Genomic DNA, 22,875 nt, shown 5'->3' with positions numbered 1-22,875 from the left:
TGTAGTTCAGCCTGAGTCCGAAAGGAGTTCAGTTACCGTGTGTCACCAGCAAGGAGGCACTACACGGGAGAGGCTATGTACTGGCAGGGAGAGACTTGCACATTCAGCTCTCCTTTCCGTGAGACTGCTATCCAGGGGTGGAAGCTGAAAGTGAGAGCAACAAGCACTGCCCACTACACTACCACACTACCATTTGTCACCAATATGGTTGATAGTGGGTATAGATAGGTATTTTCCACTAAGGTTGGTGAGACTAGAATGAGATATCATGGTTAAGCATGAAAGGTAAAATGTTCAAGGGGAACTTGAGCAAGAACTTTATCACTCAGAGGGTGTTGAAAGTGTGAAAGAAGCTACCAACGGAAGTGGGTTCAATTTCAGCATTTAAGAGAAATTTAGATAGGTACATGGATGGGAGGGCTATGGTCTATGTGCAGGTCGATGGGACTAGGGAGCATAATAGTTCAGCACAGACTAGATGGACTGAAGGACCTGTTTCTGTGCTGTAGTGTTCTGACTTTTTGACTCTATGGCTAACATCCACTGCCTATCCTCATCTACCTTTTTGGTTACTTCTTCAAAAAAACTGAAATATTTTTCAAGCATGACATTCCACACACAAAGCCATGTCAACGCTTCCTAATCAGACTTTGTCTGTTGATACGCTGGTTGATCATGTCCCTCACTTGCCACCGCTGATGTCAGGCTGACTGGACTGCAATCGCCTGCTTATCTTTGCTACCCTTCTTAAAAATTGAATGACGTTAGCCATCTCCCACTTCACTAGTGGCTAACAATGATGCAAATATCTTGGCAAGGGATGCCACAATTTCTTCTCTGGTTTCCCACAAAGGCAGAGGATGCATTCAGTCAGGTCCTGGGGAATTTATCCATCTTAATGCACTGAGGCTCCTCTTCACTGATAATATGAATAGTTCCCTAAACTTGTCAGATTTACTCTTCACCCTAGCAGAAGCATGCTGCTCCTGGACTCTTAATGCCACACTTGTAAAAGGCTTCCACTTGCTCTTACTTCTTTCCCTCAAACAGGCTCACCTCTACTAAATTAGACCTGCTCCAATTTAGGATCCTAACCTGCAGACCTGTCCTATCCTTTCTGTCATAGAATTATGGTCATTAGTGCCAAAGTGCTCCCTGGCTAAAACTTCATTTACCTGCCCTGCCTCATACCCAAAGAGGAGGTCCAGTATTGAACCCTCCCGATCTTTGTCCTTTCTGTATACCTTCTCATCACCATCCATGATCTGCCAACAATGAAATCATTGGTGGCATTGGAGTTATGCTTGGCTACATAGCCATAGGTATAGTAAAAGCAGAGCATGGGGACTAAGCACACAGCCCTGAGGTGTGTCTGTGTTGATGGTCAGTGAATAGCAAATGATGTTACTTATCCACACTGATTGTGATTTCCTGACGAGAAGGTCAAGAATCTAATTGCAAGGGAGGTACAGAGGCCCAGTTCTTAGAACTTGATGATAAATTTTGATGAGGTAATGGTGTTGAGCAGCAGGTTGTAGTCAATGAACATCCTGATATTCTGGTTGTCCAGGCAGTCCGGATCAGATTGGAGGGCCAACGAGATAGTATGTGCTGTAGACCTAATGTGTTAATTGGTGGCACGATAGCTCAGGAAGGAGTTAATGTGAGAACTTTGTGACAGGTCACAATCCCAGCCTGGTACAGAACAAATTGTTGCAGCCTTGGGCTGTAAGTCTCCTGTTCTTGATGGCCTTCATCTAGTCTTAATTTTCCCTGGTGCGATAACTTGTGTGTTGGCTTTAATACAGTAGGGTTGTCCTGATCTTGTAATGGGTTCCACTAAATTGGAAAATGACAAATGTAACTCCTTGTCGAAGAATTTACCCTGATTTATCGTATTTTACTGTAAAAGAATTTTGTCGCCAGTTTACTATGAGAAACTTTACTCTGTTAGGAAGCAGAGATAAAGACACTGACCTCTGCATAATGTTAACCTTTAATATGTGATCACAGGGAGCCATTGTCCTAACGACTCCATCAATGTCAGGTTGCATTTAAATTTATGCAGTAAATTTTGGGAAATGGCCAACAGCCAAACATACTTGGTCAATGATTTCAAGAAGCGCTTGTTAGGTACAAGCAAGTCTGCAAATATTCCCGCGCAATACACAAAATTGGAATTGCACACCTACAGTCAGTTCCTCTATTAGCTAGACAATCTCGGACAAAGGTTAACAATACCTCATCACTGGCATGATTTATTGCTAGATCTTGTTGGCGCACACAAACAAGGCAGCGGCTGTATCTTATCCTGTCACCCTCATGACCCGAATCTTGAGCAATACTTAGCTCTTCAAGCTTGACAACAAAACTTAATTCAAAGTTTTTCCTCTTTTTCCTCTTAATTTCCTCTTAATTTTCTTCTGCACTTGTAAATGATAAAAATGATTAGGATGATGTAAGGGCCGCCACAGTAGCATAGCGGTAAACGTGACATTACACCTCAGGGTGCAGAGTTCAAATTTAGCGCTGTCTGTAAGGAGTTTGTAGGTGAATGTGTAGGTGTCCTCGGGGTGCTTCAGTTTCCTCCCACAGTCCAAAGACGTAGGTTATTGGTCATTATAAATAGGTGGTTTGCTGGGAGGTGTGGCTCATTGGGTTGGAAGGGCCTGTTCTGCACTGGACCTCTAAATAAATAGAGAGAACAAAAGGCTAGAGTTAGGTTAAGTAAATAGGTATTGATGTTATAGATATAATGTGGGAAAATGTAAATATTTTTGCAGGGGGAGAAACTACAATTTATTGAAATGGTGAGAGATCATAGAGTCTGTGATACAGAAGGATCTGGATGTCCAAGTACATAATTCCCAAAAGACTTCTTTCTGGGACACTAAGCAATTAAGATTTCCAAGAAAATGTTGTTGCCTATTACATTGGGAGTTGAATGCAAATGTAGACGTGGATGGAGTTTGCTCTGAGGGACCCATGCGTAGGTCCTTGAACAGTGTTGGATTCCTTATTTAAGGACGGTAGTAATTGTGTTGGAAGCAGTTCAGAGCTTTTCTGGACTAATGTGTGGCACTGGCATCTTGTCTTATTGGGAAAAATTGGATGGACCGGACTTGTATCCACACAAGAATTTTTAAAATGAAAGGTGATATGCTTGAGATATATTGGATCCTGAGGAATTTCAATGGGTGTTTTCTCCATAGCTTTTAATGCTTCAGTAATTCAAAGGCAAATGTGGATAAATGTGACTTACAGAGGGATCTTGGCTCTGAGTCCATAGCTCACCTAGTCGATAGGGTAGTTAAGAAGATATATGACATATTTGATTTCATTGACTGGGGCACTGCATCTAAGAGCCAGGAAGGGTAATAAAATTTTGGTTAGCTGTGCAATTCTGGTTGCTTCATAACAGAAGGGTGTGAAGTTCAGAGAAGATGCAGGATGCTGTCTGGATTACAGGGTCTGTGCTAGAAGGGAAAGTTGGACAAACTTGGGTTACTTTCTCTGGAGCAGCAGAGGCTGAGGGGAGACCTGATGGAAGTTTATAAAATGATGAGAGGCATAGGTAGACTGTCAGAATCATTTTTTTACCACGGTAGGAATGTTAAATACTAGGGCATGCATTTAAGGTGAGAGGGAGGGAACGTCAAATGAGATGTGTGAGGCAAATGTTTTACACAGAGCCTGGAACGTGCTACTGGGGTGGGGGGAGTATTGGAGTAAGATATGATAGTTTAAGATTCTGTTGCAAACATGAATCTGGAGAGGTATGAATTATGTGCAGGCAAAAGAGTACTAGTTGAATTTACCATTGTGTTCAGCGAAGACATTGTGGGTTTAAGGACCTGATCCTGTGCTGTATTGTTTTATGTTCACCTGGAGAGTGGTTAGAATCGGGATCATACTGTTTGGTGGTGGAAGTAGATAATGTAGAACACAGGAACAGGCCTTTTGGCCTTCAGTGTCTATGCCAGCTATGATACCAGTTTAAACATCTACCGGCACGTGGTCCAAATTCCTCGATTTCTTGTTTGTTCATGTGCCTGCCTCTTGTATGTAGCTGTTGTTTCTGCTTCCTCCATCTCCTCTTGCAGCATGTCCTGGGCATCATTCACTCTCAGGAACTTGCTCACAAATCTCCTTTAGACTTAGCTCCTCTCACCTGAAATCTACACCCTCTAGTATTTGACAAGGCCTGAAGAAGGGTGGACCTGCTCAGACTCAAACTGGATGCCAGTCAGTAGGTGAATGGTGAGTAACTGCCCTTGATAGTGCTTGGCATCACTCAGCTGTGGACCAACAAGAGTCTGACTGGGTTGGGATTAGCCAGATTAGGTTTATCATACGTTTTTCAGATAGGATATATGTGAGCAATTTTCTACATCATAATCTATTTGACTTGTTGCAACAGTGCTGGAATAGCTGGTTCTTAGTCTGGCTATGATATTGTCTGATCAACAGCTTTTTCAGCATCCAATGTTCTTAGTCTGTGATACCATGGTGGAGTGAGTCAAACTGGCTCAAAACTGGCTTCTATGTCATTGAAAATATTTGGAGGATCTCGGCACTTCTGCCTATACATGTTGCATGTGCTTCAGCTTTGTCTTTGACCATGGTGGCACCATTGCAGAGCATTGGGATGTTCAATGTTTAATTGTCCACTGTCTTTCATGGATGGATTTGGTGGGGCTGCAAGCTTCGATTGGATCCATTAGTTGTGGCATCATTTAACTCTGTCTGGGACAACTTGTTTTTGCCCATGTTGCAACTCTGCACTCCTGACTGAATCAGGGCTGTTCCTCTGACTTGATAGTAATGTTCTTTGCATCATTCTCTCCAAAGTTTGCATAATTTCTACTTTTAGTTATTTTACCAGGAAGTAATGTTAAAATTGTACAAGGCATTGTAATGTTAAAATTGTACAAGGCATTGGTAAGGCCAAGTTTGGAATATTGTGTACAGTTCTGGTCACCGAATTATAGGAAAGATATCAATAAATTAGAGAGAGTGCAGAGACGATTTACTAGGATGTTACCTGGGTTTCAGCACTTAAGTTACAGAGAAAGGTTGTACAAGTTAGGTCTCTATTCATTGGAGTGTAGAAGGTTGAGGGGGGATTTGATCGAGGTATTTAAAATTTTGAGAGGGATAGATAGAGTTGACATGAATAGGCTGTTTCCATTGAGAGTAGGGGAGATTCAAACGAGAGGACATGATTTGAGAGTTAGGGGGCAAAAGTTTAAGGGAAACACGAAGGGGTATTTCTTTACTCAGAGAGTGATAGCTGTGTGGAATGAGCTTCCTGTAGAAGTAGTAGAGGCCAGTTCAGTTGTGTCATTTAAGGTAAAATTGGATAGGTATATGGACAGGAAAGGAGTGGAGGGTTATGGGCTGAGTGCGGGTAGGTGGGACTAGGTGAGATTAAGAGTTCGGCACGGACTAGGAGGGCTGGAATGGCCTGTTTCCGTGCTGTGATTGTTATATGTTATATGGTTATATAAGTCAGCCAGAGTTTTCTAAGGCTCATAAGGCCTTTTTAACACCTCAACGTGTTTGAGAATATTCTCAGTTGTCTCAGATTTACATGATCTTCATATTCTTCTCAGAAAGATCTACCTGACATAACATAAAATTTCCAGTTGTATGTTCTGCCAGTTTGTTAATTTTGACATGTTTTCATTCCTTTCTCACACTTTGTCTGCCTCTTTAATCCCATATTATGCAATGTTGCCAACAACTGCATTTTGGAAAGTTACTGAAAACTGTAAAAATGCTGGGTTGCTCTAGGGTGGGTTTGTTTGCTTTTAACAGCATGTTCTGGATTTCTGCAGGAAATCAATGGCATTCCTGAAGAAATGGAGTTCCTTCCAGCAAGTAACCAGAAAAAGTTGGAGAAACGCAGCCCAAAGGAGAGAATGCTACTTGTGGGAGTGATTATTGGGGTTGCCCTATTGGCCCTGATGATTGGACTCCTTGTTTGGCATTTTCATTGTAAGTATATTTTGTCCACACTACCCCAGAATACATGGATCCTGGATCTGTACTCTATAGCCACCTAAGGACCTACCAATAGGAGAACATCATGCTCAACTTGAGTGAATATTGCACATGAGAGTAGAAGCTGTCTACTCAGTGATGCCTTTGTTGTACAGCTGAATTAATGTTATACCAGTGAAATTCATGAATGCTAAATGTCCTGAGCAAAATTCATTTATCTCCAGGGCTAAATACCTAGAACACAGAGTGCTTATAAAATTCATCATGCAATACTTGTAAAAGCGATAAATATTCAATGTACCCACTATTTACACTCGGCTAAATATACATTGCACTATCAAATGTGCTACAGATCAGAATAAATTCCCTTCTAATGGAGAAATACACACAGCACAGCATGCTGTTACATCACCAAAGACCGTACAGCTCATGAAGGATGTGGCTGCCTCTTTGGAGAGCAATTCTCTCATCGAGCTGCTCCTTCCCCATAACTCTAGAATTTTCTTACTCCTTCAAATGTTTACCTAGTTAAATGTTTAAAAACTACAATCAAATCTCTTATCTGCCCTACATTAAGGTTGTACATTGCACAACGTAACATTTTGCTGATCAGTTTGTAGCTTCTTGCATCACTCCTGGGTCTTCAGCCAGTGTCCTTTGTTGACCCAGCAGTGGATGTTAAACATCTGGAGTGCAGTGTGCTTACACACTGGACTGAATACCTGTAGCACATTGGGCTTACAATCTCATATCGGACTGCAGAATGTTCCAGAGGGAATTAAACATTCAGAGCTGGACAGTAGTTTATATTGTAGGTTTCCGCAAATAAGACAAAGTGAGGCATTTTATGTTAACAGAACCCGTAACTCATTTTATTGAACTCCAAAACCTACACAACAAAAGTGTGCTAAAAACCTTTTACACAATTATGTCATCACATCAGATCAGCCTCTTAAAGTGAAACCCCAACTCCATATCGGTGGTTGTGAATTATGTACATTTCTACCAATTATGTTACCCTAAAATATCCAGATTAATGAATGCAATGGTTGGCTTTGCTAATATTGTTAGTATGAAACTGGTAATAGAAGCACGGCGGAGATCTTGGAATGAAAATTGTTCTTATTTGCTAACTTTACCTTTTGACCTCCACTAGTTCGGCCAGATAATCGAATCAAGAAAATGTACAACGGTTACCTTACAATTGCTAACAAGCAATTCACAGAAGAACTGGAGGATTCAGAGTCTGAGGCATTTAAGCAACTTGCTGCTACAGTTGAGGAAACGGTGAGTTTTTCATTGAACAAGTGCCACGGGGCAGGCATGATGCAGATAAACTACATAGTTAAAGCACTCTGTATGTGGTCTGAGGACAGGTATGGATTGTATTTCCGTTACTAAGATCCTGTTTTAGCTTCTAAGGCGCTGGTTACTTTGGAACCGTCTATACAGACCTCTTCTACAATCTCCCATACCAATATACATACTCAAAATGCTGGAGGAACTCAGCAGGCCAGGCAGCATCTATGGAAAAGAAGAGATGTTGCCTGGATTGCCAAGTTCCTCCAGCATTGTATGTGTGTGTGTTGCTCGGATTTCCAGCATCTGCAGATTTTCTCTTGTTTCTGATCTCATACTAACATTTTAGTTATCTTTGTTTTCTAAAATACCCTCCGTTCTCATGCCCACATTCTTGGCAACATTATATCCCTCTTTTAAACTAATATCAACTGCAATCTCTTGAATCGGCTACAAAACCACTTTTCCAAAGAGTCGTACTTCTTAATGGTATGTATCTTTATTGGGGGGGGGGGGGAGTATTCTTTTAAATATCTGCTGTTCTCTTAGATACTTCCAAGGCAAGTCTTCAACCATTTGTTCTGATCTCTCTCTAACTTGGATCATAAACTGGGATTATTCTCCTTGGAAAGAGTAGCTTGTGTGGAAATATGAAAGATGGGTATTAAATTTTGAACGACAAAGTAAATAGAGAGAAATTTCATATGGGATGACCCAAAAGTGACTGTTTTAGGGTCTGGGGTTACTGTATTTAGGAGAAGTAGGGAGGACTTCAAGGGGGAGGTGGAAAGAAGCTATGGGGATCAGTCAAGATAATGCTTCATAGAGCTGGTATGGACATGATGGGCTGAATAGCTTCCTTCTATAACTATTCTGTGATACCTTTTTGATTTCAATTTGAAATCTATATAAGCCAATTCTTACTTCATACCTATATTCCCTTTATTTTAAATTTAAGAACCTAAATGTGTCTTTCCCAAATAATTGCCCAGAAAAGCTGGGGAAATGTGTCTTATTAAAGAAGAAATTTGATGATATTGGTACTTGTATAAATAATGTTGCAGAAGTGAATGTGACTGAGCTGATAACTTCTCAGTGCCAAATAATCTACATCTCAGAGTACTGAAAGTAGTAGCCATGGAAGCAGTAGATGTTTGAGTGTTGTTTTCCTATATTCTACAGATTGTGGACCAGACCTGTAGTTTGGAGCATGGCAAATGTCACCCCACTACTTAAATACGCTGTGGAAAGAAAACCACACTAGTTATTATGAGATCAGTGATGGGGCAAATGCTAGTGTTTCTCAGGATGTAATTTATAATTCAGGAAATTTAGAAGATATATCAGCGGGATGAAACAAAATCAACAAGGGGTCATGACATGGGAATCACGTTTAACAAAATTACTGGAGGATTTGGTGATGTAACTGATAGAATAGACAAAGCAGAGCCAATGCATGTGATGGATTGGGATAAGCAGTTAATGCACAAAACTGAAGCACGTAGGTCTGCGAGTAATGTACTGAGATAGAAAGCTGGTTGATGGACGGAAAACAGTCAGAATAAATGTACAAAAATCTGGAACCATTAAGTAGAGCAGGCAATATTTTTGGAGGATGAGAAAGAAAGACGGAATCAGGTTCAATTTGAAGACATTCAATCAGTTTCAAATTTCCAGCATCTTGGGCTTTGAGGCTTTTCTCAGGAGCTCTGATTTCCTCCCATGTCCCAAAGATATACTGGGATGTTAATTGGTTAATGTAAGCCGAGTGAGGGAAATAGGGACCAGCTAGACTTGATCAGCAGAGGCTTGTTGGGCCGAAGGGCCTGGATCAGTGTTGTATTACTCTGACTCTCCGACTCACACCTGAGCATAAAGTTAACTCCCCTACGTTGTTACTTGAGAAAGAAGGGGTACTGGGAAGTAAGGTGAGAAGAAATGAGATGCCCCACTGGGAGGTAGAACAGAGGATGTGAGCAGGATGACAAAGGCTTCAGGTCAAGTTAGACAAGGTGAGTGAGTGGGCAAGTGTTGGTGAAGCATGCATTAGATGATGCATGTAGGCAAAGCAGAAAACTCAAATATAATTTGCGCAATGACAGGTAAATGCTGGAATACAAAGGGATTGGGGGGGGGGGGTGGTTCTCATACGCTGGTTAATGAATGCAAACCTGTAGGTGGTAGGGTTGTGTAGTACTGAAGCAGGATTTTTACCCGCCATGTCACAGGTAGACAAAGTGGAGAAGAAAGCTTTTGGCATGCTGGCCTGCAGTTCTGTGTACAGCTTTGATCGCTCTGTTCTAGGAAATGCATCATTAAACTGGAAAGGGTGCAGAGAAATTGTGCAAGAATGCTGCCAGAACTTGAGGGCCTGAGTTAGAGAGAGAAATTGGGCAGACTAGGATTTTGTGCCTTGGATTGAGGGTAGCCTTACTGATGTGTATGAAATCATGAGGGTATAGGAAGGGTGACCTCATGAAGTCTTCTTCCCAGGGAAGGTGAACTAAAGATTAGAGGTAACACACAAAAATGCTGGAGGAACTTGGCAGGTCAGGCAGTATCTATGCAGTTGATGTTTCGGGCCAAGAGAGTCCTCTGACTATGAAATGTTCTATTCCAGGCATCTTTTAGTGAACCTCCACTCTATAAGACAGGGAAAGGAGTGCTGATTCTTTGAATGATACAACAGTCTTATGAGGAGAAGTAGCATTGACTAGTGCTGCACTCAAAACTTTGGTTTGGTTAGGCTTCATTTAGTGTGTTATGTGTTGCTCTGGTCACCAGAATAAAGGGAGAGTGTGGAGGCTTTGGAGAAGCTGCAGAGGAGGTTCATCAGGATGCTGCCTGTATTGGAGAATATTAACTACAAGTTCCAGAGGCTGAGGGGAGACCTGGTAGAGATTTATATAAAAAAAAAAGAGAGGCATAGATAAGGTAGTTAGTCTTTTCCCCATGGTGGAAATGTCAAATATTAGAGAGCATAGGTTTAAAGTGAGAGGGGGAAAGTTTAAAGTTTTTTCACAGAGGAGAGTAGATGCATGGAACAGATTGCCTGGGGTCCTGGTGGAAGCAGACAACCGTGATGATTAAGCGGCATTTAGACAGGCATGAGAACAGGCAGGAAATGGAGAGATACGGATCACGTGCACACAGATGGGATTAAGCTATACTGTGCACTATTCAATGTCATTTCAAAATTCTCATGCTTTAAAAGCTGGGTGGATGTTTCTTCTGTGCGGGGGAATGGGAGGTGAGTAGAGGATTAGCGGTCAGAATCTCAGGAGAAACTTCGTAGTGGTGGTAACTCGGTGGCGGTCCCTACCACAGAGGTTGTATAGGACAAGTTGCTGAACTTATTTAGGAATATGGTAAATTTCTGTATGCAAAAGACATCAAGGATTATGGAGAAAGTGGGAAATGGTTTTGGGGAAGGATCAGATGCAATAGGATTGATTGGCAGAGTGAGCTCAAAGGTCTGTTCAGTTGATCCATTCTCTGAAATCTGTGATCCCTTGTTCTCCAAAGATGCTTCACTGTATAGTTACTAATTACACCCTTTATCCATGACCCGACGTGAAATAGCTTGTACCCTGGTTACCTGCAGGGCCAACGATGCATGCCCTGAACTCTCCGTGGGGATTACCTTGTTGGGGAGTCTTTCCTCAGTTGATTTGACTACTGCCTGCATGGATCCTTTTTTTTTCTCTGAACCAAAGTAATTTCTCACAAATCCAATTGTATTTTATATTTAGTGTTATATTTTCTTGTGATGTAAGAGGCATTCACCCATTGAGCCTGTGCCAGCTCTCAGAGTTACCTGTTCTCCCCACATTCCCATCAACTCCCCCCAGATTCGACTGCTCACCTGCATGCTGGGAACAATTAATCTATTAACCCACGTGCCTTTGGGATGTAGAAGGAAACCCCTGTGGTCATGGGGAGAACATGCAAACTCCACACAGACACCACCTGAGGTTGTAATTCAATCTGGGGACCTAACTGCTGCCCCACCTCGTTCTCCAAGGAAGGTCAAACACTTGTGAATGTTCAGTCCCAAGCCTAGGTCATCTCATGGCCATGGGTCTGTAGGGGCTGTCAGAACACAATGGAGCACTTTTATATGTATTATTTATTTTTGCATTTCTTCATCTAAATTGATACAAATGGCCTGTACACTTTGTTTTGCATGTTACTACATTGCACCATGTCTTGTCCTTTCTTTGAAGCTTTTATAATTTCCCCTATTGCCTACTCTCCTTCCCCTCCATCCCCAGCCCACCAAACTGCAGAGTACTGAAAGCATCTAGCCATGCCTAGTGTGTGCAGCCTGGGTGCTGAGGGCAAAAGCATCCATGGGGTAAGGGAACGGACAGTACAGGGCCTGGTGATAGCACACCCGGGATGTAGTGTACAAGTCTGCAAGCCAATTTTGGGGTGACAGACAAGGACTGTACAGTGGGCTAGGTTAAAAATGGTTTCATTTGTAGTGAAAAGATATAAAGCTGTTATTAAATATGATGTTTTCCTCTTTAATTTGACAGCTGGAGAATACTTACATGGAGATGGATAAAGTGGCTCCATATTATGTGCGTTCTACCGTTACTGCATTCAGGTAGGTCTCTGATGTACACTGCCCACTGCTTGGCTGGGGTCGGGCTTTGTTTTGGGAACTCCAGGGATCACAGTTTTGTGATTGCAGATTTCACAGGTCCTGTTCATCCTTGCTGATGCTCCTGCAGTGACTGATAGACATTGTTACTGAATGTCAGTTCCATGGTGTTGATGGTGTCTGACACGGGGAGGGTGGTCGGTGCCTGTCCCATGATATGTGATTCGAATGGTTACACAATCATGGTTCTTCATGCGTAAACAGCCACAGCTGTCTTCCTGTGAGATTCCAACACAGTGCCCACAACTGTCAACCTGCTCATGTATTCTAAAGTTCAAAGTAGATTTTATTCTGAAAATGCATATATGTCACCATATACAGCCCTGATATTCATTTTCTTGTGGGCATACTCAACAAATCTATAGAATAGTAACTATAACAGGATCAATGAAAGACCACCCAACTAGGATGTCCAACCAGAGTGTCCAAGACAACAAACTGTGCAAATGCAAATATAAATAAATAGCAATAAATATCGAGAACATGAAATGAAGAGTCCTTGAAAATGAGTCCATTGGTTGTGGGAACATTTCAATGATGGGGTGAGTGAATTTGAGTGAAGTTATCCTCTCAGTTCAAGAGCCTGATGGTTGAGGGGTAGTAACAGTCCTGAGGCTCCTGTACCTTCTACCTGATGGCAGCAGTGAGAAGAGAGCATGGCCTGGGTGGTGAGGATCTCTGATGGACGCTGCCCTTCTACGATAGCGCTCCGTATAGATGTGCTCAATGATGGGGAGGGCTTTACCTGCGATGGACTGGGCAATATCCACATTCAAGGGCATTGGTGTTTTCTTACTAGATAGTGATGCAGCCAGTCAATACACTCTCCACTACATATCTATAGAAGTTTGTCAAAGTTTTAGATGACATGCAAAATCTCCACAAACTTGTAAGGAAGTAGAGGCGCTGCCGTGATTTCTTTGTAATGCACTTATGTGCTGGGTCCAGGACAGGTCCTCTGAAATAGTAACACTGAGGAATTTAAATTCGCTAGCCCTCTTTAGCTCCGATGAGGACTGGCTCAGGGACCTCTGGTTTTCCTCTCCTGAAGTCTACAATCAGTTCCTTGGTCTTGCTGACATCAATTTGTTATGATACCATCAGCCAGATTTTCAAACCCTAACCCTATATGCTTATTTAACACTTACCTTTGAATTGACCTACGACAGTGGTGTCATCAGCAAACTTGAATATGGCATTGGAGCTGTGCTTAGCCACACAGTCATAGGTGTAAAATGAGTAGAGCGGGGGGCTAAACACACAGCCTTGTGGTGCACCTGTACTGATGGAGATTATGGAGGAGATGTTGTTGCCAATCTGAACTGACTGGGGTCTACAAGTGGGGAAATCGAGGATCAACAGTACAAGGAGGTATTGAGGCGTAGGTCTTGGAGCTTATTGACTAGTTTTGAGGAGCTGATGGTGTTGATGATCATCAATACTGTAGTTTATAAAGAACATCCTGATATCTGTGCCTTTGCTGCCCAGATGTTCCAGGTTTGAGTGAAGAGCCAATGTGATGACATCTGCTGTGGACCAGTTGCTCCGGTTGGCAAATTGGAGTGGATCTAAATCACTTCTCAGGCAAAGGTTGGTCTGTTTCATCACCAACCTCTTAAAATACTTCCTCGCTGTGGAATCAAGTCCTACTGGATGATGGTCATTGAGGCAGGTCACCCCACTCTTCTTGGGCACCGGTGTAATTGAAGCCTGCCTGATGCAAGTGGGTACTCCACACTGCTGAAATGAGAGTATAAAGGTCTCTGTGAACACTCCACCCAGCTGATCAGCACAGGTGTTTAGAGGGTGGCCAGGTACCCTGTCTGGTACAGATGCTTTTCATGGGTTCACCCTCCTGAAATCAGGACTGAAATCATAGATCATTGGGGATGTGGGAGGTTTTGATGGTTCCCCCATGTTTTGATGGTTAAAACAAGCATAGAAGGCATTTAACTCATCTGGAAGTGAAGCCCTGCTGTCTGCCATGTTGCTTGGTTTAACTTTATTTGAGGTGGTAGCATTCAAGCCCTGTTACAGCTGTTGAGAATCCCTCATCGATTCAAGTTTGGTCTGGAATTTCCACTTTACCTGTGAAATGGCTTTTCAGAGATTGTACCTGGTCCTCCTGTAACTTTTTTTGGTCACCAGACTTGAAAGCCTCTGATCTCGCTCTCAGAAGATTTCTGATCTCATGGTTCATCCAGGGCTTCTAATTGACGAAGACTCTGAATGATTTAGTGAGGACGCACTCATCTACAGCTATTTTAATAAAGTCTGTTACAACCATGGTGCATTCATTCGGATCTCTAGATGATTATAGTCGGCTGTTGGTGGTATGTAAGCTGCAGTCAGGATTATGGAGGAGAACTTACTTGGTAAACAGAACAGACCTCATTTGATTGTTAGGTTTTCAAGATCGGAGGAGCACAAGTTTGACAAAACCACCATGTCAGAGCACCAATGAGAGTTTATCATAAAATACATGCCTCCTCCTTTTGCCTTTCCTGAATCAACAGTTGGTCCATTCTGTGAATCAAGAATCCTTCTGGTTTAACTGTTGAGTCCGACATGCCTGAAGAAAGCCCTGTTTCAAAAGAGCATATAATGGAACAGACTCAGTTCTCTTCAATACAGCAATCTTGCCTTCAGGTCCCCAATCTTGTTCTCCAGTGACTGCACATTTATCAACAGGATACTAGGTAGAGGAGGCCTCATCCCTCTCCATTTCAGCCTGGCTTGGAGTCACCCCCCCCCCCCCCCTCACCTTGGTTTTGGCCATGGCGATGAATCTTAAAGGTGCCATGTCTGACTGGTCCAGTTTCTTCAGATAGGAACATCATTGAGTTGATTTAAAAGTCCATTGCTTGGAGCAAAGTTGCATGCTGCAGATTGCAGTGAAAGTAATTCAAAAGAGGTATATTTAAGAGAAATTTTGGAACAATTTCCTGCAGCCCACAATACATTGCCAATGATTGCCAACGCCATCTTGGTTTCCTTTTGCCCTAAGGTTGCTCATTGAACTCAGCTGTGGGTAGCTGTATGGAGGTTGAAACGTTCATCTGTTGACTTGTGCTGCTTGGTCAGTGTTACATAGGAGTGCTAGATCTGCTTGTGAATTATACTGAGTGCTAAGTAGCTTTTTTATAGATCAAGCTTTCCAGCTCCTCTTCATTTTCCTGCACTCCTTTGATCTCTGAGTTAAGAACATCAGAACCAGGCCCTAGGATACTTTGAGTTTATTCTGCCATTCCACAAGATCATGGTCATTCCTCTAGCTCAACACCATTGTTCTGCATTATCCCCATACTCCTCGATTTCTCTCTGTTGAAATCCAATCCATTGAATAAATAAACTCAGTGACTTGACCCTCCAGACTCCCAGGTTAGAGAACACCCCTAAACTCACCATCCATTGAGGTAAGCTCATTTCAGTCCTAAATGGCTTATTTTATTTTGAGATAATGAAGGGTATGGTGTGATGATGATATTATGACCCTACGTCAGAGTAGAGATAGATAGAGTGACTGGGCAAAATCGTGACCAGTGGAGCTCACTATGGGGAAGTGTAATTCAATAAAAAAAAATCAGAGGATGAGTTATTACCTAAATGGAATGAGACCGTAAGTGAACAGTATTTCAGGTGGGTCTTGATATTCTGCTGCATGGATCATTGAAAGTTAACAAGCAGGTCCAACAAATGTATAAGGCAACAAACAGCATATTGCTGTGTATTGCAAAAGGAGTTTGAAATGGGGGGATTTTGTTCCAATTGTATGTGGTGTTGGTAAAGTCAGTGTGCTCCTGGTACTCATCACTGTCTGGATGAGAAAGGTTCCCCCTCAATCTTATGTAAACCTCTCACACTTTTCTCTAAATTATGTCCTCTAATTCTGTTCACCTCTGAAATGGTGTGAAAATTTCCTTTTGGTCGTCCCAATCTATACCCTTCATAATTTTAGAGTATATACAGTACCACCATAATTTCTCCTCGTAATTGAAACACTCTGTCCCAGGCAGCACCCTGGGGGAAGTCTCCATTGCATAACTGTCCTGTAGACTAGTGATCAGTACTCCAGCTGAGGGTGGACCAGTGTTTTGTGAGGTTGAAACCAAACCCCCCCCCCCCACTCTTCTGTTCCCTTGTGCTCCTGTGAGGTGAGGCCAGTGTAGGTGAACCATGATGACGGGGCAGGTTTGGGGGGCCAGATGGATCCACTCCTGCTCCTGTTTGTCCTCTCTGTGATCCCTAGTTCCAGACTCCTCCGACTTGGTAACCCCCTGCCCTGTCAATGTTTGTAGTTTCAATGAGATCACATCTCGTTCCTCCTGTCCAGAATGTGTCAAGCTGCATGTCTGAGCTGTCTTTTGTCCTCTCGCAGTGAAGGCTCCGTGATTGCTTATTACTGGCTTGAATGTTGGGTCCCACCAGAGAATGCAGCAGAACTCGATGAAGCTATACAAGCAATATCACGGTCAAGATTTGGCAGATCACAGCTGGGTGTCTCGAAATCACTGCGGATTGATGAACTGGTAGTCGAAAGTGAGTACTGCATGACTGTGTGTGCATGGAATATGCTGGGTGCCTCATTGTCCTTCAAATCCATTTATGTATGCAGTATGGAGGTCAAACTCCCATATAGACAGACATATAGATCAAATAGAACAGCAGAGGTGTTTCTGGTTTACTATTGTCAAATGTACTGAGAACCAATGAAAAGCTTGTTTATATAGATCAAATCATTACACTGTGGGTTGAGGTAGAAATCAGGTAAAACAATAACAATGCAGAATACAGAGGAAGTGTAGTACAGGTAAACAATATGGTGCAAGATCATAGTGAGGTAGATTGTGAGGCCAAGAGTCCATCATATCATACAAGATGTCCATTGAAGAGTCTTAACAGTAGGTTAGAAGCTGCCCTTGGGGCTAGTGGTAAATGCTTTCAGGCTTTTAGATGTTTTGCCCGATAGGAGAGGGGAAAAGTGGGAATGTGGGGTGGGTGGAGTCTGATTATGCTGGTTGATTTACTGAGGCAGCAAGTATAAGCAGAGTTCATGGAGGGGAGGCTGGTTCCTGTGATGTGCTGAGCTGTGTCCACAATTCTCTGCAGTTTCTTGCAGTCATGTGCAGAACAGTTGTTATACCTAGCCGTTATGCATCCAGACAGAGTGCTCTCGATGGTGCATCGATTAAAAATTAGTAAGAGTCAACGGAGGCATGCCACGTTCCTTTAGCCTCCTGAGGAAATAGCGGAGTTGCTGAGCTTTGTTTTTGGCCATGGTGTCTACATGGTTGGAGCAGGACGGGCTGTTGGTGATGTCAGGAAAAGGCCCTTCACATGTTATGCTGAACTAATGGCAGAGACCTGAGAAATATTGATATACAGAGTGCCATTTGGAGTTTAAGTCCATAGCTTCCTGAAAGTGACAACACCCAGTGGATTGAGTAGTGAGCAAAGCTCTTGATGTGGAGTCCAGAGACTGCAGATGCTGGAATCAGAGTAATGAAATAGGCTGGAGGAAGACCTCAGCAGGTCGAGCAGCATCTGTGGAGGTAAAGGGGCAGCAGAGCTTTCAGGTCAATACCCTGCACAGGGTCTGAGTGTGGAGGAAATGGAGCTAGTATAAAGTGAGAGGGAGGGTTGGGGGGGGCAGGGATGTGGTGAGCAGATGAAGTCAGGTGAAGGACAAGGAAAGTTCAAAGTAAATTTTATTAAAGGACATATATGTCACCATATACTACTCAGATTCATTTTCTTGAGGGCATTTACAGTAAGTACAATGAAACACTACAGACAAATAGCGTGTGCAAAAGACAACAAATTGTGCAAATACAAAGAAAATCCCCAAAATAATAAATAAACAAGCAAACAAGTAATTGCAAACACGAGTTGTATGGATCTTGAAAGTGAGTCCATAGGTTGTGGAATCAGATATATGTTGGGGTGAGTAAAGTTATCCAACTCTGGTGCAGGAATCTGATAGTTGAGGGGTAATAACTATTCCTGAACCTGGAGGTGTGGGACCTGAGGCCATGGTACAACCAGTCAGGATGCTCTCCACTGAGCATCTATAAAAGTTTGTCAAAGTTTCAGATGACATACCAAATCCTTGCAAACCTTAAAGAAAGTAGAGGCACTGCTGTGCCTTCTTTGTAATGGCACTTATGTGCAGGTTCCAGGACAGATCTTCTGAAATGATAACATTTAGAACAGAGATGCGGAAAAACTTTTTCACCCAGAGAGTGGTGGATATGTGGAATGCTCTGCCCCATAAGGCAGTGGAGGCCAAGTCTCTGGATGCATTCAAGAGAGAGTTAGATAGAGCTCTTATAGATAGCGGGGTCAAGGGATATGGGGAGAGGGCAGGAACGGGGTACTGATTGTGTATGATCAGCCATGATCACAGTGAATGGCAGTGCTGGCTAGAAGGGCCGAATGGCCTATTCCTGCAACTATTGTCTATTATCTATAATACCGAGGAATTTAAAGTTACTGACCCTCTCCACCTCCGATCCTCCGATGAGGACTGGCTCATGGACCTCTGGTTTCCTCTTCCTGAAGTCTATAATCAGCTCCTTGATCTTGCTGACATTGAGTGAGAGGTTGTTGTTATGGCTCCACTCAGACAGATTTTCAATCTCCCTCCTATGTCCTGATCATCATCACCTTTGATTTGGTCTATGACAGTGGTGTCTATGGCAAACTTAAATATGGCACTGGAGCTGTGCTTAGCCTCACAGTCATAAGTGTAAAGTGAGTAGAGCAGGGACTAAGCACACAGCCCTGTGATGCACCTGTGCTGATGGAGATTGTGGAGGAGATGTTGTTGCTAATCCAAACTGACTGGGGTCTGCAAGTGAAAAAAATCGAGGATGCTGTTTGCACAAGGAGATATTGAATAGTTTTGAGGGGATGATAGTGTTGAATGTAGTTAATGAGGAGCATCCTGATGTATGCATCTTCACTTTTGAGGTTTGGATGAAGAGCCAATGAAATGGCATCTTCATGACACCTATTTTGCTGGTAGGCAACTTGGAGTGGATCCAAGTCACTCCGCAGGCAGGAGTCGGTATGTTTCATCACCAACCTCTCAAAGCACTTCATCGCTGTGGTTTTAAGTGCTACTGGACAATAGTCATTGAGGCAGCTCACCCCATTCTTAGGCACCAGAATAATTGAAACCCGCTTGAAGGCATTGAGATTATGTGGGAGCGAAAACTTGTCACATATGTCGCTTGGTTTTGCTTTGTAGGAGTGATAGTATTCAAGCCCTGCCACAGCTATTGAACACCCTTCAGTGATGTAAGTTTGGTCTGGAATTGCTGCTCACTTATGAGACAGGTTTACAGACGTCGTACCTGGACTTCTTGTATTTTCCTTGGTCAGCAGGCCTGAATGCCACCGATCTAGCCCTCAGAAAATTGTGAGTCTCTTGATTCATCCAGGGCTATTGGCTGATGAAGACTCTGAATGATTTTTGGGGACACACTTGTCCAGGAGTGTTGTTACGAAATCCATGATAACCGTGGTGTGTTCATTCAGATTCTCTTGAGTCCTGAATATGGCCCAGACCACTGACTTGAAGCAATCCTCTGCCTCTTGTCACCACCTTGTTTTCCTTCCCTCTGGTTCCTTGCTCTTTGGCCTCTACCTGTAGGCAAGTAGGAGGAGGACAGCTAGACGATAAGATTCCCTGAAATGTGGTCTAAGGATGGAACGGTAAGCATTCCTGATCATTGTGTAACTGTGGTCGAGTCTGCTAGGACCCCTGGTGCTACAAATGCTATGTTTATGATAATTGTGCAGAGATTTCTTCAAGCAAGCCTGATTGAAACCCCTGCCACAGATTTGAAAGGCATCGGAGTAGGCTGTTTCTTGTTTGCTAATTGTGGCACCCACTAAATTGTTTATTTAACATCACGGTATGTAAGCTGTAGTCAGGATCACAGAGGTGAACTTTCTCAGGAAGTAGAACGGATGGCACTTAATCATTAGATGTTCCAGGTCAGTAGAACAGGAGTGAGACAAAACCACTATGTCCGAGCACCATGAAGAGTTTATCATGAAACAGACTTCCACTTCTTGCTTTCTCCAAATCAGCAGTTCAGTCCATCCAGTGGATCAGAAAGCCCTCTGACCTGACCACCATATCTGGAGTGAGCCATTTTTCCATGAAACAGAATGCAGTAATTCCTCAGTTCCCAGTGATACAGCACTCTTGGCCTTACTTCCTCTTTCTTCTTCTCCAGTGACTGTACATTTGCTAACAAGATGCTGGGTAGAGGAAGTTCTACACCTAATGCTTGAAATACTCCCCTCCTCCTCCTCGTCTAGCGCCGGTGATGGCCGCTGACCTTCGTCCTCTGAACAGTGCCATACCTGCTTTCCTGAGAGTCAAGTCCAAGTCTTTTGGGAGAACTTAAAATCGCTAGTTCTTTTAGACAGTTCCAAAATGCATTTCCTAAACAGAAATTACAGGCTGCAGATTGCAGCAAGTAGTTCAGTACAGGTATATCTAGAAGTTTTGTGAGCTGCCTGCAAGACGTACTGTGTATCTCAGCACCATCTTGGAAAGGAGAGAATGTTAAGACAGGCTAGTGGGTGAGGGTTCTTGAGTCAGAGAAACTGGCCCATCATGTCTATGCCAAGGCTGTCTAGTTTTAATCATGGGAGACTCCAGCTGCAAAAGACTTATGGTCCCACCAGGTATATTAGGCTCGCCAGCCTGTAAATCCCTACCTTGTCCCCACTACCCTCCTTTAAGGCACAATATTAGCCATCCTCCAGTCTTCTGAGATCTCATCCATGGCTAACAAAGATCCACGCATTTAATTTTGCTGCAATTTCCTTCATCCCCAAATTAATTATTCACCTGTCTGATGTGTGTTTTACTGGTACGCTTGTGATCTGAGGTCTGTTTTACTCATACAGTTGGTGATGGCCATGGTGTCAGATGGAGGGGAAGGTAATGGCAAGTTGAGAATGATTGCAGACTGGTGGGGGGAATAAATGTTCAAGAGCTTTATAGATGTCTGTTGAGTAGTGGGTAAAGTTGGTGGGAAGGATTGCCGCGAGATGCTGGGCTGGCGTGATGGTCAGATGGAAGCTGTGTGTAATGAAGGGCTGGCAGTGACCATGGTGGGTGGTGGGCAGAGAGTGATGGGAATGATTGAGAAGGGGAGGGAAGTTGAGGGATGTGGTGAGGGAGAGAATGAGAGGTAGAGAGGACTGCATGCTCCAGGACCGAACTGAAACCTGCTCTCTGCTTCCAGGTGCTGATCCGCGGAAGGTGAAACCGCCAAAGGACAGTAAGTACCGAGGATGCTGATTGAAGGGGGGTTATGTTCCGTCAGGTATCTGCATGGTTTTCTCTGTTTGTCTGGAGGTTGGGAACAATATTTATCTGTGGATTTGGAATGTCTGAACAGCAAAAGAAGACTTGCAAGTATTTTATAATTGTTTTCACTTTCTCTGACAGAAAGCTGTTTCTTTGGTCTGCATGCACACCCCGGAGAGGTCGGCACGTTCACCTCGCCTGGATTCCCCAATTCCCCTTACCCTGCCAACTCCTGGTGCCAGTGGGTTATTCGGGCAGATCCCCACCATATCCTCGAACTCAAGTTTGTGACCTTTGACCTGGAAAAGATTTGCCACAATGACTTTGTAGTGGTCTATGACTCTCTGAGTCCAATTGAAAAGCGCGAAATAACAGAGTAAGTTAAGAGCTATTAGGTGCCGGCAAATTCTTGTTTGGTTCACTATTCAGCAGCGTGTTCCCTGAAATTCTGATCTTCAGAGACATTCAAAACTAAGTCTTAAAAAAAATCATTGCTCAAATATTGGAATCAATAAAAAAAAGTATTTTAAGTTTTCTATATTAACTTTTAAACATACAGTTTAAAATTTAACGATACCAACAGAAACAATGTAACTATTGCCCTCCAATGTAATCAGATTGCTATTAGCTGCCTCTTGGGACACACCATCCAAGAGTCCAATGCTGGAGTGTGAAGGAAGATGTGTAAGACCATAAGAAATAAGAACATAACTAGGCCATCTGACCCATTGAGTCTGCTCCACCGTTTCATCATGGCTGATTTATTATCCCTCTCAACCCCATTCTCCTGCCTTCTCTTTGTAGCCTTTGACACCCTGACTAATCAAGAACCTATCAACCTTTGTTTAAGTATACCCAATGACTTGTCCTCCACACATGTCTGGGGCAATGGATTTTACAGATGCACCCCAGAAGAAATTCTTCTTCATCTGTTCTAAAGGGCTGCCCTCTGTTTTGAGGTTGTGTTCTCTGGTCATAGATTCCTCCACTATTGGAAGCATCCTCTCCACATCCACTCTATATAGGTAGGTTTCAATGAGATCCTCCACCTCCAACTCGCTCCCCACCCCCCATTCTTCCAAATTCCAGCGAGTACAAGCCTAGAGTCATCAAATGTTCTTCATACATTAACCCTGTGGACAAACAGCTGTCAGCAGCCTCAGACCTTATGTCTTTATGTATGCATGGAAGTTCCTGAACATGCTGGCACTTCCTGGCAATATACAATGTATCTGATCTTCTTTCTTCTCATTGGCAGGCGCTGTGGCGTATACCCTCCAACCAATGCACTCAAGTTAATATCTTCTCGCAATGTGATGCTGGTGACCTTGATGACAGATGACGATGAGAATTACCCAGGTTTCAAAGCAGAGTTCAGACAACTTCCAGAGAGAAGAGGTAAAATCTCTTCACATGGGCACCCATGGGGAGGGCTGTGAGCTCAGCCACAGATTGTGATTCGAGTTGCAGACTTGACACAGAAGCCTAATCAGGGTTGGATTTGTGAGCCTGCCCCACTGATCTGTGTGAGCATGGCTGATCATTGAAATTCAGTGCCCTGTCC

The 22,875-nt window shown here is 43.2% G+C and overlaps 1 protein-coding gene across 1 annotated transcript in view; it reads left to right on the top strand.

Annotated features, from left to right (window-relative positions):
* Nucleotides 1-22,875, top strand: part of LOC140716763 (suppressor of tumorigenicity 14 protein-like) — a 108,776-nt gene that overhangs the window by 27,436 nt on the left and 58,465 nt on the right. Inside the window, exons 2-8 of the mRNA XM_073029597.1 lie at nucleotides 5,841-6,000; nucleotides 7,163-7,293; nucleotides 11,847-11,917; nucleotides 16,353-16,513; nucleotides 21,247-21,282; nucleotides 21,453-21,687; nucleotides 22,570-22,709. Of these exons, the coding sequence (XP_072885698.1) occupies nucleotides 5,841-6,000; nucleotides 7,163-7,293; nucleotides 11,847-11,917; nucleotides 16,353-16,513; nucleotides 21,247-21,282; nucleotides 21,453-21,687; nucleotides 22,570-22,709 (934 nt within the window). The remainder of the gene's footprint in view (nucleotides 1-5,840; nucleotides 6,001-7,162; nucleotides 7,294-11,846; nucleotides 11,918-16,352; nucleotides 16,514-21,246; nucleotides 21,283-21,452; nucleotides 21,688-22,569; nucleotides 22,710-22,875) is intronic.

The sequence above is a fragment of the Hemitrygon akajei genome, chromosome 26, assembly GCF_048418815.1.
Source record: "Hemitrygon akajei chromosome 26, sHemAka1.3, whole genome shotgun sequence".
NCBI classification, from domain to species: Eukaryota; Metazoa; Chordata; class Chondrichthyes; order Myliobatiformes; family Dasyatidae; genus Hemitrygon; species Hemitrygon akajei.
This window is presented reverse-complemented; position numbering and strand designations above follow the sequence as displayed.